Below are 13,999 nucleotides of genomic sequence, written 5' to 3'. Positions count from 1 at the left end.
CTATATAACTGTGTTCTCCACTGGGCTAGGAGTTCTATGGACAATGGATGGGTGTCCACCTTGCTGAGTAAATACATTATGCCCTTGAATGTTGTGATGGTTTTGGTCTGGCTTTGTTATTCATAATAGGTAATGGGTAGGATTGTCAATATGTATGGCTATAATCATACAATGCATTGCGCAGGTGTCCCTCCTATGTTCCCCTGGTCCAATTGCTAGAGTGCAATCATACTTTCTGGGGTGGTTCAGAGGTGTTTCCCTGATTCATGAATGCAGAGCACCATTGTTGCATCTGTGTAAGAGGCTGGTTTGACCCTTTATGGCCTAGACTAGCTTCACTGGCATTTTAAGACTGGGAGTTAGATAGTTTTCCACACTTGCAGAAGAAGTACATTGTGTAAATGTAATTTTCAGGTTTAGCTCAATGAATTGAGCTAGTATAAATCACCTATGCAAAAACGTTAGAAGAGATTAAATAAGCACCTGGGGATATGTTGTTTGAGTGCGTTGTTGTATGTCTTAATGATGGCTTGTTTGTGTGAGTGTGGGAATGTCTGTAACACGTTATCTCTATTGTTCTTTCTGCATTTGTACATGTGTCCTTGTGCATTGTGTGCATGCTCTATAAACAGACACACTGGCATTGCCTGTTCCTTTTGATTTAAACATAGGAAGTATCTATTCTCTTTGGAGACCTGAGATTACTAAGTGCTTTAGATATACACTGGGCCTGATTCACAAGCACCTTTGCACAGGTAAGTTTTACTTGCGTATGACAGCGAAATGTATACTTGGAAATTCCTGATACACAAAATCAGTATCTGCTGATGCTTCCTGGTAGAGACTGTACTTATGCTTGTGGAAGATGCACAAAAAATTGACACAATTTTTCCAACAGATTGTCACGAATTGGTGATACGAATATAATATGATGAGCAGCCACAAAGTTGTAACTTTGTGTACATTTTGGCAACATTTAAACTAGCCCCTGCGGTCTCTGGACACATTTGACCTTTAACGTAAGTCACGTAGGCAGAGGTAGTATGGTACGTACAGTATAGGATATCTTACACCGTTGTTATAGAAGGGGGCCTTAAAATGGAAGTTAATAAACTGTGTAAAACACGTTTTCCATACGCCTATGCTTGTACTTTATCCACAGAGTGTAGTCTGCAGGCGTAGGGTTAAGGGAAACAGGCTTATGTATGCAAATCTAAAACAGTCATAGACTTATCTTGTGTATTCCTGTGACAAGTATGAATGTGTATAAGTTCCAGTGCCTAAATCTACACATCTGGGATTTGTGATATTTTTTATCCTAAAAGGCACACAAGTCAAGGCACAATATCCACTAAAATGGGGCCCTATTATGGTTTCATATTAAAAAAGCATGGCAGAAAATTCTAATTTTTTTCAGAGGAATACTGAACTGGAAACCAGTTACGTGGCTCCAAAAGTATTACCTCCATGTTAGAATCTCCTATGCGCTGGAGAAAGGGGTGCCCTTGAATGTTGCTTAGTTATTACTACAAACCCACAAATAGTGCACAAGCCAGGAAGTTAAGCAACATGTCGGAGTACTCCTCCACAGAATTAGGCATTGTACCTAGTAGTTCTGTGTGTGTCTGTGATGGATTGAGTAAAACACCTACTGCCCCATTACTGCGGTGCTCACTCTTGACATCAAGCTTCAGGTGATGGCAATGACAGGTGAAACATGCTGCGAATAAATAACTTGCAAAGGGACCCTCTGGAAGTGAAGCCAGATACAGGATGATGGAGACAGGACTTTAATCTGTGACCTCAATCGCCATGTCTGGACAGTATCAAGTCAAAGTGTGCTTATTTCGGTCTCAGGTGCGCTGGGTGAAAGCAGGCTGTGAATGCCTACTACTGTTCCTTGTACACATTCATTGCAGTCCACGACCAACTCACAGAGCAAAGCCATGGAAAACGGTGTTGTTAAAAATATAAATAGAAGAGTCCATTAATGCGAAAAAATGCAAAAAAATGCAAATCTTGAAATGACCATTAGTGTACACATTTCCAGTATTGTGGAGTGATGTCATGGCATGGTTTTAATTGACAATGTATCTCTGCATGATAAAAGTGATCAAGTGTCGAGACATTAGAGGTACTATTACGCATCCGGCAATGCTGCATCTGGTATTACCACTTGCTTTTCGGGCCAGAGATTGCTCCTGCTCACAGCAGGTTGGATTTGTGAGCGGAATAAAAGGCCCCTGGGGTTATGGGTGGGAGTAGGCTCTCCCACGCCTTTTGTCTGCCCTGCCGCCAGGGTAGTTCTACCATGGGTAGAAGCACATTGGTTAATTTGGTTGTGGTATTTTTGCAACCGGTAATTAGACGTGTGGAAACACAAAACAATTAGAATCGGCCAGAATGGTATCCGGCTAGGAGACTCCCCTGACTGACTTTATCATACGGGGCTTCTCCAATCCAGTTTACGAATGCTGCCTATCTGACCCGGACTATGGGGCATATTATCAAGGACCTGTGGCAAAATTATCGCCGTTTTATCGACAGGAAACTGCCGATAAAACGGTGATAATGGGCTTGATAATACGCCCTTGTTCATTCCCATAGAATCCCAGGTTCTGATGTTAACATGGGCTTCTATGGGAATTAACAAAGGCGTATTTTCAAGCTCACTATCGCCGTTTTATAAACGGTGATAATTTTAACACCGGTCCTTGATAATATGCCCCAATCTAACACCGAGGCGTTCGCCTTGTACAGGTCATGGTGTGTCCTAATAGGGGAACTCTTCCGCCTACTCGTGTTTAGCTCAGACCTTCTGACCATTAGTGGCGTACATAACCCTTGAATTAAAACTATCCGCAGCGCGAGCACGGGTCTCTGATTAACGCGCCCCATATGTCACTTCAGGGAATTGAAAGGCAAGGCAGAGCTATCGTTCTGATGCAGAACATGTAACGGAAACCAGCAGCTCGCAGTCGAGAATGTTCTGTGAATGTCAAACACATGCAAATAAGGTTTACTAGAGTTTATGTTTTCTTTTTAATTACAAGAACACTTTCCCAAATTGTCACACTGATAATTTCTCTTGACTCGTTATTGGCACAATGTCAGTGAGGCGCAGTTAACACTTCTAAGATCTCGCTGTAAACAAGGCCTGGAGTGGTGGCATGGCAACATGTGTGACGCTTAATGAAAGAAGCGAAATAAACAAACAATTAAATAAAAAACACAAAGTATAATCTGTTACCTTGGACACCAGGCTGGCTCTGTACGCAGCTAACTGTTTTAGGTACTCCTTTTTAGCAGCCTCGGTCTTCTTTTTATATACCTAGAAAAGGAAGGAGGAATACAAGCCTTAAAAGTGGTTCTATTGTTTTCGCTTCAACGGATATTTTAATGGTCGTGCAAGTTAATAGGCTACAGTACCTCATGGTTGAGAAACACACGTTAGCTTATAAACATATGGAAAAAATATCAAAAGAATTGCAATGCAAAGTAATTTGGTTCAGTAAATAATATGGATGACGTTACAGTGAGCAGTGTTTTCATCTTGCCAAGATTAGGGATAGTCTAGTACACAAACACACACACACACACACACAAATGCATGTACTTCACCGTTCATACTTCCCCAACAGATTACCAGATCTTGGTCTAGCATCTCCCCTTCATCCCATGTCTGCTAGTGATAATCATGTTTTGACACGAGCTGCACTCCCGTGATGGCCCCGTGCTAACACTGTGCAAATGCCTAGAAGGCAGGGCGTCAATAACTGGCCATTTAACATGTGGCGTTACATTAGGCCATATGGTGACTCACTGAGCACTGCAATCCTACAATGCAGTTGTCTCCCTCTCTCTCTCTCTCACATACACACACGCACTCATACTCTGCATACAGCCAAGCCAACACCGACAGACCCCCTCCGAAGACATACCTATATATATACACAAGGACCAGCAATTGACGGTAAAGTAGTGCGTATCTGCTATTCTAAATCCAGGCGTGCCTTAATACTCGGCTAGTATACAGTTAACTAAAGAAAATCTAAATGCACTTTTAGTTTTTTGATGCACTCTCTCACAAATACCTACACACACTGTAGGGTCAGTTACCTGATGAGCAATGGTCCTCACAAAGAGGGCCTTTAAATGGCATTGTCAGGGTTCACCAACACTGTGAGGACCGGTTCAGCCCCCAAGGTGTTTGTTGAAACACACATAGACACACCATGTTAAAGTTCATCCACAAGCCCCACGAATGATCAGATTTCCATTTGAGGCAAGAAGCCCAGTGGCTTGGTGGCTCCTGTGCCACTCCCAAATCCTGGTCAGAGTCTGAGTGCTCTCGCCCTCCTAAAGGCCTGTTCATGTGAGATGGGGCACGCAGCCCATCAAACACGGAGCCATTATCTTGATGGTGGAGAAGTCAATGAGGGAATGCAACTGTGTTGCAGTGTCTCCAGCAGTCTGAGAATGTAGCATAGCTCCAACTACTCTACGTGTCAGACCTTGGCTCCTGTTGGGGGTCGGGCCACAGTGCTCCAAAAGAAAAACCACCACTCATCCCCAGGCCTTCAGATATCTTTCTGCTTTTGGGTCTGCCAGATTACCTGACTGGCTATTTTGGCAATCGTGCACAGTGAAAGATGGAGAAAACCTACTCATTCCGTTTTGGGGCAGTAGTTGGAAGGTGAGTGGCCCACCACTGGTACAAGTAAAAAGACACTGGAGTCTGATGAGAGAAAATGGGGTATCATGTCAGCAAAATCTGGCAGCAACTTAGCTCATAACTAATCACAACCAGTAATGTAACTGAAATCAATAAGTTTTTAATGACTTTCAACAGCTCGTCAACAATGGGCAGAGCATTATAACACAGATAATGCATTTCAAGCTTTATGAGCCGTCATACAGAAATCTTGGGCTGACATTTTGGAAGGGTTAAATCTGGGAATGTTATTGTCAGCCTAAGTAGGCCATAAAATATGAACTCCATGAGATCTGACACCTCTCAGATAGTCAGACTTACCAAGGACAACTGACTGTTGAAGACCTGTAGTAGGAGTGAATTTATGTGAGTCAGAATATTAATAATACGATCCAACGTTAAAGTGCCACGGATTAACTTTGTGACTAAGTGAAATGTATGCTTGAGTAGGCTTATAAAGTAGCATGTATCACACCCACAACAGCATAATGCAAGCCTGGGACAGAATAGCATTGACGGAGTTCAAAAAGGTTAGTTTTTCTTATAAACGAAGTGTTTGTTACTGAAGTACATGACTTTAAAATGAATGTAGAACCTAAAGCAAAACATATAGATTTCTAATAGGATACAATTGTAATAGTAATCCTAGAGCAAAAGATGATGAGAACAAATTTACTCATATAAGGAATAAGGATTAAGTGAGAAGACATTGGTTCTTCTTTGAGAAGATATGCACAGTAGTTAATTACAACTATGCTAAAATTATCCTTCCTTAAGGTGGTAATCCATTCCCATAATATGTTGATGAGCTAAGTACTGAAACACAATTCCAATGTAGTGCTTTTTCAGCACGGAGAGGACAATATCATATTATGAGGTTGAAATAAAGTAAGGTGAGACAACTACTTCAAATCTTTCATGCACATATGATTTTCTAGCCTCTGCCAGCCTCATCCACGGTCTGATCACTTCCCTTCACTCTTATCACCTAACAGAAACAACTAAAATAAGTAGCTTTACTCCAGTGTATTTTTCCCATGGGAAGTTCATATTGAGTTTATTAGAACAGTATGAAGAAGAGAAAGAGCATCTAAAAAATGAGATTACAAATCAGGATTATTCGACTTGCGCGTCTTTCTGAGGCTAGATGGCTTAGGCTTTTGGCTCTGGTTTCGAAGAAGCAAATGTATCTGGTTGTGTAAATACCAATAAATTGATTTAAAATGGGAACACGCATTGACCAATAGGTCTGGCGTTAGTTGGCAGCCTTTTAGCTTTGTCATTACTTGTATTGTTTTTGTCATGGTTTGTTTTGCAAAACTTTATGGTGGGGAAGCTGCTGGGCCCTCATTAAACTAATGGAAAAAAACCTGTAGCTAAAAGCAAAAAAAAGTGTTGGTTCTCTAATGCACACATCACCACAGTAGTACTTGCCACCTAATGGGACTACTTTGTGTATGAGTGCTCCTTATGAAAAGCATAATGCTGTCACTCACAGTGAAGTTAGTCAGTGGACGAAGTGAGCTGATTTATTAACCCATGCTCTAATCTGCAGTCAGCACATGAAAAATGGTAATGACACAACAACAGACTAATAGATGAATAGGGATGGCTGAAAGACCCTTTATAATAATATTATATATATAATTTAAGTAAAATTAAAAGGTCTAGTCTAACGCCGGATCTAAAAATAAAAGAATTGGATTATGACAATGTAGATGCTCATGGGAAGTTTTCAGGCACAGACTTGGTCCTGGCTGAGCCCAGCTTGAGCATCAATGCGACATGGCGAAGTCGATTTAGTTCAGTTGCAATTAGTTGCTTCCATCACTGAGCCTGCTGTTTATTTTTAACATGAATTGACAAAGAGCTTCCAATGTATTCCCAGAGCCTCAAATCAACTCAGCACAAGCTGTTTTTAGAAAATAAGTGGAATTCAAAATGTGCTTTGTAACTCTCAGCACATCTGTCTCTTTTCATGCCCGTTTTTTACAACAAACCCCAGCCTAATGGTCTCAAATATCCTTAGCCAATCTCTCACTCATGCCGTTTCCTGATGGCCTCCTGCTCTATGTCGTCTGCAACCTCATTTCCCATACACAAGCGGCAGCCATTTTATGGCCAAAATACATAGAAAGGAACGCAGAGTTTCTTGAAATGTGCAATTTTATTGTTTTCAGCGTTTACTGAAAAAGCAAAACTTACTTTAAGGTCTGCCATTTAAGACAGCCTGTCAAGAGCAAAGGGATTGGCTGATACCTCATCTCTCCGTCGCTTCATTATAGGTTTCATTGCATTTCCGACTAACCACTTAGTCACAGGTACCCAGGAGCGTAGGTATCAAAAGAGCAGCAGGTGCAGTAATAGTGGGATGCTTGTAATGGCTTTAGTTCACTACCTAAGCTTTGGAGTGGGGCCCATTTTGCTTGCTTACATTAGGGCCACTGGCATCATTGCTCAACACAGCTGGTACCCTGTACTGTACTCAGTGCCTTTTCATGTCCACTACACTTCTTTAACAGCAGTCTTATTCAGCTTGTCCAGCAGGCATCCAACTAATGGATACTTTGTTCAGCTCTGGAGCTTTGGAGCTTTCTGTAGGGAGGGGACTGATTTCTGGTGGTAATGTCATACAGTTTGTTAATGGTACAAACCAGCTTGCCACCACTGACCTGACGTGGTGGATAATTGAAATCGTGTGAGCTAAGGGTTGTGGGAAAAGTACAAAAACTTCTATGCATAATCTACACTTACACATCACCATAGTTTACTACGGTGCAACTATTCATGTATATTCCCTTCTGACATGTATAAAGTAAATTTGTACAAAGGTATGTTTGTATGTCTAAGGAATTCACATTCAATAGTAACTTACTCAAATTTTCCTAACCCTGTGGGGCCTTTTCACAAAGGCAAATCTACACATGTAGATTTTGTCCTAGTAAGTGTACCCTTATCCTTTGAGTAACTTGACTACTTTGGGCTATTTTCAAAATCAGAGTCTAAAACCCTTCAAAAATGTATACTTACTTGTCTCCAACCCATGAAACAGAAGAATGGAGCCAAATGTATGTGTGCAAAGTTGCTAGTGCCAAAACACACGGAGAACCACTGATACTGAAACACCCTCCCACAGAAAATATTGTGGGTAGGGACTTAAAATAAAACCAAATAATAAATAATATAAAGTTAAATTAGATTTAAAATAGAAAAATAATTGTCTAAAAAGAAAACATTTTTATTTTATATAAACATATTTTAATACACCTTTTTTAATTACAAAAATAATAATTTAATAGTGACAGAGATTGCCCTATGGTAAAGTATGGGGAAATACAAAAGTTATACTAAACTTGAAAATAAATTGTGAAAATATTTTTGTTAAAATATACATTTATTATATATATTTATTTTGGTTGTTGAACAAAAAAAATGTACAGCACGATTAACTTAATTTTAATTTAAAATTGAATTATTCTGAATACATTATATAAAATCAAAGGTTTTTTTCAGAATTTAAAATTAAAAAATATCAATTCCCACATACATTAAAAGTGTATTTATATTTTAATACAAATTAATGTTATATTAATTTTTACATTAAAAATGGTTAGTACAATGTGGTAAAATAAATCAAAAATATATTTTCTTTTTAGATAGATATTAACATTAATAAGTCGTATTTATATTTGTACCTAGTTTACATAATTTTATGTAATTTAACATTATTTCCTATAGGATTTTATTTTAAGTCCCTACCTTCCTTATTTTCTATGAGAGGAGTTGCGATCCCAGTAGTGGGTATTGTGTGGTGCTGGACATAGTCCAGCTCTGTGCTGGAGTATATTTAATACATGTTTGGGTCATTTTTGGCTGTAGTAACTTTATAAGTACAGCCTGTGAATAGCAATGAGCTTACTCTTTTGCGAGTGGGTGCATGCCCCTCCCTAAATTCCTTCTTACACCAACCTGAACCCCTACTATTGAGTAGTCAGTATGCCTCATTTCCAGCCACTCCACCTGCCCCGCCCACATGTACTACTAAGCTGTAAAATGACGTGTGAGGACCTCCCAAAAGAAAAGAGAGGACATGTGGAGGTGGACATTTACACTTGTAGGTTACAATTTGTAGTAAGTCGGACTACTGTAATATTACGTTACATTACCGACTACTAAATGAAGTTTGTGAATTGGGCCAATTGTATGGAGAAGGCATGCAAAGTGAACATTGCCCAAGTTTATGGACACGAAACTTGTAGATTCACTTTTTAGTTTTAATAGTTCAGGGTTTCCTACCACAAACAGCTTTGCTGCCAATGACACCCCTTTGAACATGTAAACCAAACTGATAGGGACACTTTATAGGACTGAGAGGGGCACTTTCCCAAACTTTCCACACAAGTTACCGTAGTTTTTTTTTGGGGTGCAAGGTGTGCAGATAGTTGTGAGACTCGCCTTTGTACGTGGCTGTGAGCACCAAAAACGTTGCATTGCAGTCCATAGCCACTTCTCAAACATTACCGAGTTCTGCACCATCACGTGGAACCTGCATTTGCCTAATATGCCTATCTGTTGGGTACAGTACACAGTACTTTACACATGAGTAAACTGAGACATTTTCCAGATTTATTCCTGGAAAACGTTTTGTGAATCGACCACTGTATCGTTTTAGGGAACTGTTGAAAGCTTTGCTCTTCGAAACAACTGCTCCAAAAACAACAACCGAAAATGAATGGCCTATTTTATTTGTTTTTATAGGCTCCTTTTGGGCAGGCACCACTTGGGCCATTTTGAAAACAGTTTTCACTCCATTAAACGGAATAAACGCCACTCGGGACAGATCCCACGTATTTATAGGAGCAAACACGGTTATAGGAATGTGAAACGCAGTTGGACAATGGCCCCTTGTTGTTTTGTTTGCACGAGGATCACACCACACATAAATCGCGCGTTGTCGGAGACCCCTGCCGCCGCATATTTGCAGCCAGAGAGCTGTATTTAACACGCAGACGCACGCAGACGCAGCGTCGCGTTGCTGAAGTAATCCTGACGTGAAATACGACTTCTGTGAGGTGATTGCAGGATACGCCATGGCGGCGGTTTAAGCGCCAATGAGGAGTAAATGGTTTGATTGACTTGACATAAAATTAATGGATTTACTGACAGCTCCAAGAAGAAGACATTGGTTTGTGGGCTCAGAGGATTTGTCAGCTGCCTCATAAGTGTGATTTCAGCTCTTCATATCCCTGCTGCTTCTAATTTAGCAGGACAGGCTCATAATTGAAGCAAATTAACTATTTACACTTGCCACTTCTACCAGGGGAAGAGGACACATCAGCGGGTAGGAATGAGTGGGAAATTAAATTCTTCCCACTTGTGTCAGATCTGCCCTCACATAACACATTAACAGCAATTTCATGAGGCGTCAAACACAGGAATAAATACTGAGGGATGAAATAATGAGGTGTTGCCATTGAGCTCAACAGCGGCGGCTAATATTACCGCACATGAATTATGCAGCCGGCGCGAGGGCATGTGTTACTTGCTCTCCAACAGTTGCTCGCCTGTGATACCTGATCATTACAGCCCTGGATATCGAGGTAAATCCGCCGCGTGCTGCTACAAGGGCTTTCATTCAATAAACATCCCCAAACATACACAAGCAGCGGTAATTTTAGAAGCCATTATGAACTCTCCGTGTACGCTCCACTGCATTTTTAGCATAACTGCATATTCATTCGCATCTCCCTAGCTAATGCCTTAAAGTCATTTAGTGAGCTAGGAGCAAGAACAAGTTGTTTGTGATTTGTGGAAGGTAGTGCAGCCCTGCTGGGCCCCCAATTAGAAATGTGAGGCTCGTTGTTGTGTGCACCCACATCTGGTTTGGATTTCACAGAACTTTCCCCTGTTCACTTTGGAGCTATTTTAAATTGCTGAAAAATGACCTGGGTAGCCTTACCACATTTTTTATAGCAGGCTGTTTCTTTATTTCCACGTGTGCGCGGCTTAACCATTTCTTTCCCGTTTGGTGCGGCCATGTTTGCAAGAGACAGCCATCAATGCAAATGATTCCACTTGTGAGCCATGTACATTGATTGCACACCAGGTGTCGGGTTATGCAGGGTGTAGGCTGGCGTGTGCCTGCACCTGAGCGTGCCCGCGCAGACTGGGCTGCGCGCCCAATTACCAATTACGTGATGGTGAAAGAAAATTCTATTCAAACCACCGCTCTGTGTTTCTATGAAGGAGCCACCCCGAACCCTGAGGGGAACCTGAAAGGTCCACATACAGAGACATTCGCAGTCTTCGCAGGCGCGTTCCGGCCTGCACTGCAAAAGAATACCGGGAGATCCTCAAAGGAGGTTGGGGATCCCTGGGACTTTCAAGCCTCCACCAAACAGCTGCCTTTGGGTGGAGCTGCACGAAATGTATTGCACTAAGCCTTTTCTCAGTAGTTGAATTGTTCGATGATGTTAATGCAGTAAACAACTCACAACCTCCTTTTCAAAAGAAAAAAGCCTGGAGCTAAAGAAGCAAACACACAGTGGGCCCATCTTAAAGGTGGGACTGAGACTGCCTTCACCACCTTACTCTCAGTACTGGAACATACACCAGAATTTAATCTAGAGGTTAAATCAGACACTACATCTCAAGATGAGGTAAATGAATCACACAACGTTATCTAAAACAAAAGCAGCATGTGTATGAAGTAGAAAAGTAATGTGGACATGAGCCTGAATACCAATAAATTGAGAGAAAAGAAGCTAGAAGAGATGATAACACTGGAGGCCTAATACCCCAGACAGGGTATTGACCACCAACAAGGAAACAAGAGCATCTAAGACAGCAAAGTAGAAGAGTTTAAGAAAAAGGGATAGAAAATGAGACATCTGAGCCAACAAGCGGGTGTGGATGATCTACCACAGGTGAACATATGTCTAGCTACCGAGCAATAGCCAACACCTAGGTGTGATATTAGTTTAATGATTATTTTATGACGTTTATAAAAGTGTTACCTCACTTAGTGAGGTGACAGGCACTGTAAAATCGAACGCATATAATGATTCACAATAGAGTAGAAAAATACAACAAAACACAAAAAACTAAAGTAAGAGAGAGAAATACGAATAAAAATAACAGATGAAGTACGGAGAAATATCTCAAAGGAAGATGTACCTAACTGTGATGCTGATCAAGTCCAAACTGCCACTGAGAGGAAATCACATCTCTCTGTGGGACAGTTCAGAAAAATTTGGTAATACAATGTTGATGCTAAGCTGTCAAGACTTAATCCCTTTCAAAGACTCATGTGGTAAAATAAAACAGAGGCAAGACAGTGGACTTGGTTAAACACAAGCCAGAGGAATCAAATAATTCACATCCCATAAGCAAATACATCCTTGGTGAGTATTTGAATCACAACTGAGAATTGGTAGAATCCTAAGCTCCTACAAAGCGAAGAAGCCTTATTGTCAAAAATATAGAATTTGGGACATGTTATCTGAAAACTGAGAGTTCAGCGAGTGCTAATGAAGTTAGTTGAGTTTAGAGGACCCCAAATCAGTTACGGCCATGGCTCAATGAGGGAAGGATCGAAAAAGCAAAATTTGTGTTAGTACTCCGAGATAAAAGATGCCGGTGTGAGCAGCTTGGATTTTTAGTTGGATATCTAGGTAACACCCAAGATTCTTGACAGGTTCGTTCATGGCATTCCTTTATTTAGTTTGAGTAAAATCATATGTTCTAGTGGTCAGATTTTGAATGGAATCCAGAGTGGTTTCTCCAGATACTGCCAGTGCAGTCACTGAATGGTGGACATGCAATAAAGCAAGCTAGCTAGAGATTAAGGAGCAGATTTACTAATATTCAGGCAACACAGCAACCAAAGTTGCTTTGCTGTGCTGTGTAAAGGGAGAGGGCAGGACATTTCCATGGTTACTATGATATGGGGCTGTTTTCCTCTTTCTCTTTGCTATAGCAGTTTTGGCTGCCATGCACCAACAAACACCCTTACAGAACAGTGCAGCATCCATGATAAGTTACCAAAATGTGGAGATTTTTAAAAGTTGCTCTACTCTCATGCATGTCTTATGGAGGCACATTTTTGACACCAATCTCTGTTTCCTAATGTTTGTGAATAGGGATTTCCGTAAAAAAACCATAAGGGTGTTTGCATAGAATGCCCCTGTAATACCCATGGGTTGCCCCCTTGAACGCAAAGTAGAACAATGCACTACTTTGCAATACTTTAGACAACTTTCCAAAGCAATTCATGATTTGCTTTGGAAAGTAAATCCCACCATTGCTCTTTGCTCTGAGTTAGCTTTACTTTTGTGACGGGAACCCCACACAAAGTAATGGCAAATCTGGGCCAGGATCACTATGTGCTCACTTGACCAGCAGGCAAGACAAAACGGACAGAACACCATATTAAAGAAGACAAACATGCACTGACTTCCTTTGAAACGTGCACCCAGCAAGAGGTAGCTTTGAAACTCTTAGCATTGTAGTCTATTATTTCTGTAAATAGTTCACACAAAACGTCTTGTGACTAAAATCTCTCCCATAGGTTTGGTGCATCTCAGCACTTCACATCCACTCAGCAGAAAAAAACACATATTGGCCCAACTCACACAATACGTTTAATTCAGTGCAAGCGTAAATTTCACCTACACATGGTTGCAATTTGTGAAATTTACAAATGTATTTTAACAAGCATGTACAATGTATGCATGCCACAGTTTACATTCCGATCCCAAATTGTGCCTGTTGGCTAGGAGAGTGAGGAATTAGATTTTTTATTGACTTTTTCTTTTCAACAAAAGTAAGTTCTCCTAAATACCTCTACTTACTACACCCATACTGTGATTTGAGCACAAGTTGTGGTAGCCCACCATTAATGCAACACGTGTGCCTGAGACTTTCATACGAAAGATAGATGAAAACGTAAGTGTACAAAATGCATTGCAATATGTTTGTTAATACCAACACAATTTAAAAATTGTGGGTATTGCCATCCCTTACATCGATTTTTTCCAACTCACCCCACTGTGAATACCTGATACTGATCTCACTTAAGTGAAAAGTTGTCTACACACCAGGAATGCATGAATTATGCTTACACACTTACTCCAGGATCATCGCTTGTGAGATGCAAACCACAGATGTGTAATTTGCACATTGCATTTGGAAACGGCTTTGTGAACCAGGCCCCAGTATGTAACTATACAGCTGCGTAGAACTGTAAACGTAAACAATAGCTATCTAGGCCTTGCAAAATATTGC

At 40.7% G+C, this 13,999-nt stretch overlaps 1 protein-coding gene across 2 annotated transcripts in view; it reads right to left on the bottom strand.

Annotated features, from left to right (window-relative positions):
* The window catches only part of TOX (thymocyte selection associated high mobility group box), a 337,263-nt gene that overhangs the window by 22,760 nt on the left and 300,504 nt on the right, over positions 1-13,999 (bottom strand). For both annotated transcript variants that reach the window (XM_078687266.1, XM_078687267.1), the window contains one exon: positions 3,251-3,331. In XM_078687266.1, the coding sequence (XP_078543392.1) occupies positions 3,251-3,331 (81 nt within the window). The remainder of the gene's footprint in view (positions 1-3,250; positions 3,332-13,999) is intronic.

The sequence above is a fragment of the Lissotriton helveticus genome, chromosome 4_1, assembly GCF_964261635.1.
Source record: "Lissotriton helveticus chromosome 4_1, aLisHel1.1, whole genome shotgun sequence".
Lineage (NCBI taxonomy): Eukaryota > Metazoa > Chordata > Amphibia > Caudata > Salamandridae > Lissotriton > Lissotriton helveticus.
The sequence above is the reverse complement of the archived record's forward strand: the minus strand, read 5'-3'. Positions and strand labels throughout refer to the sequence as shown.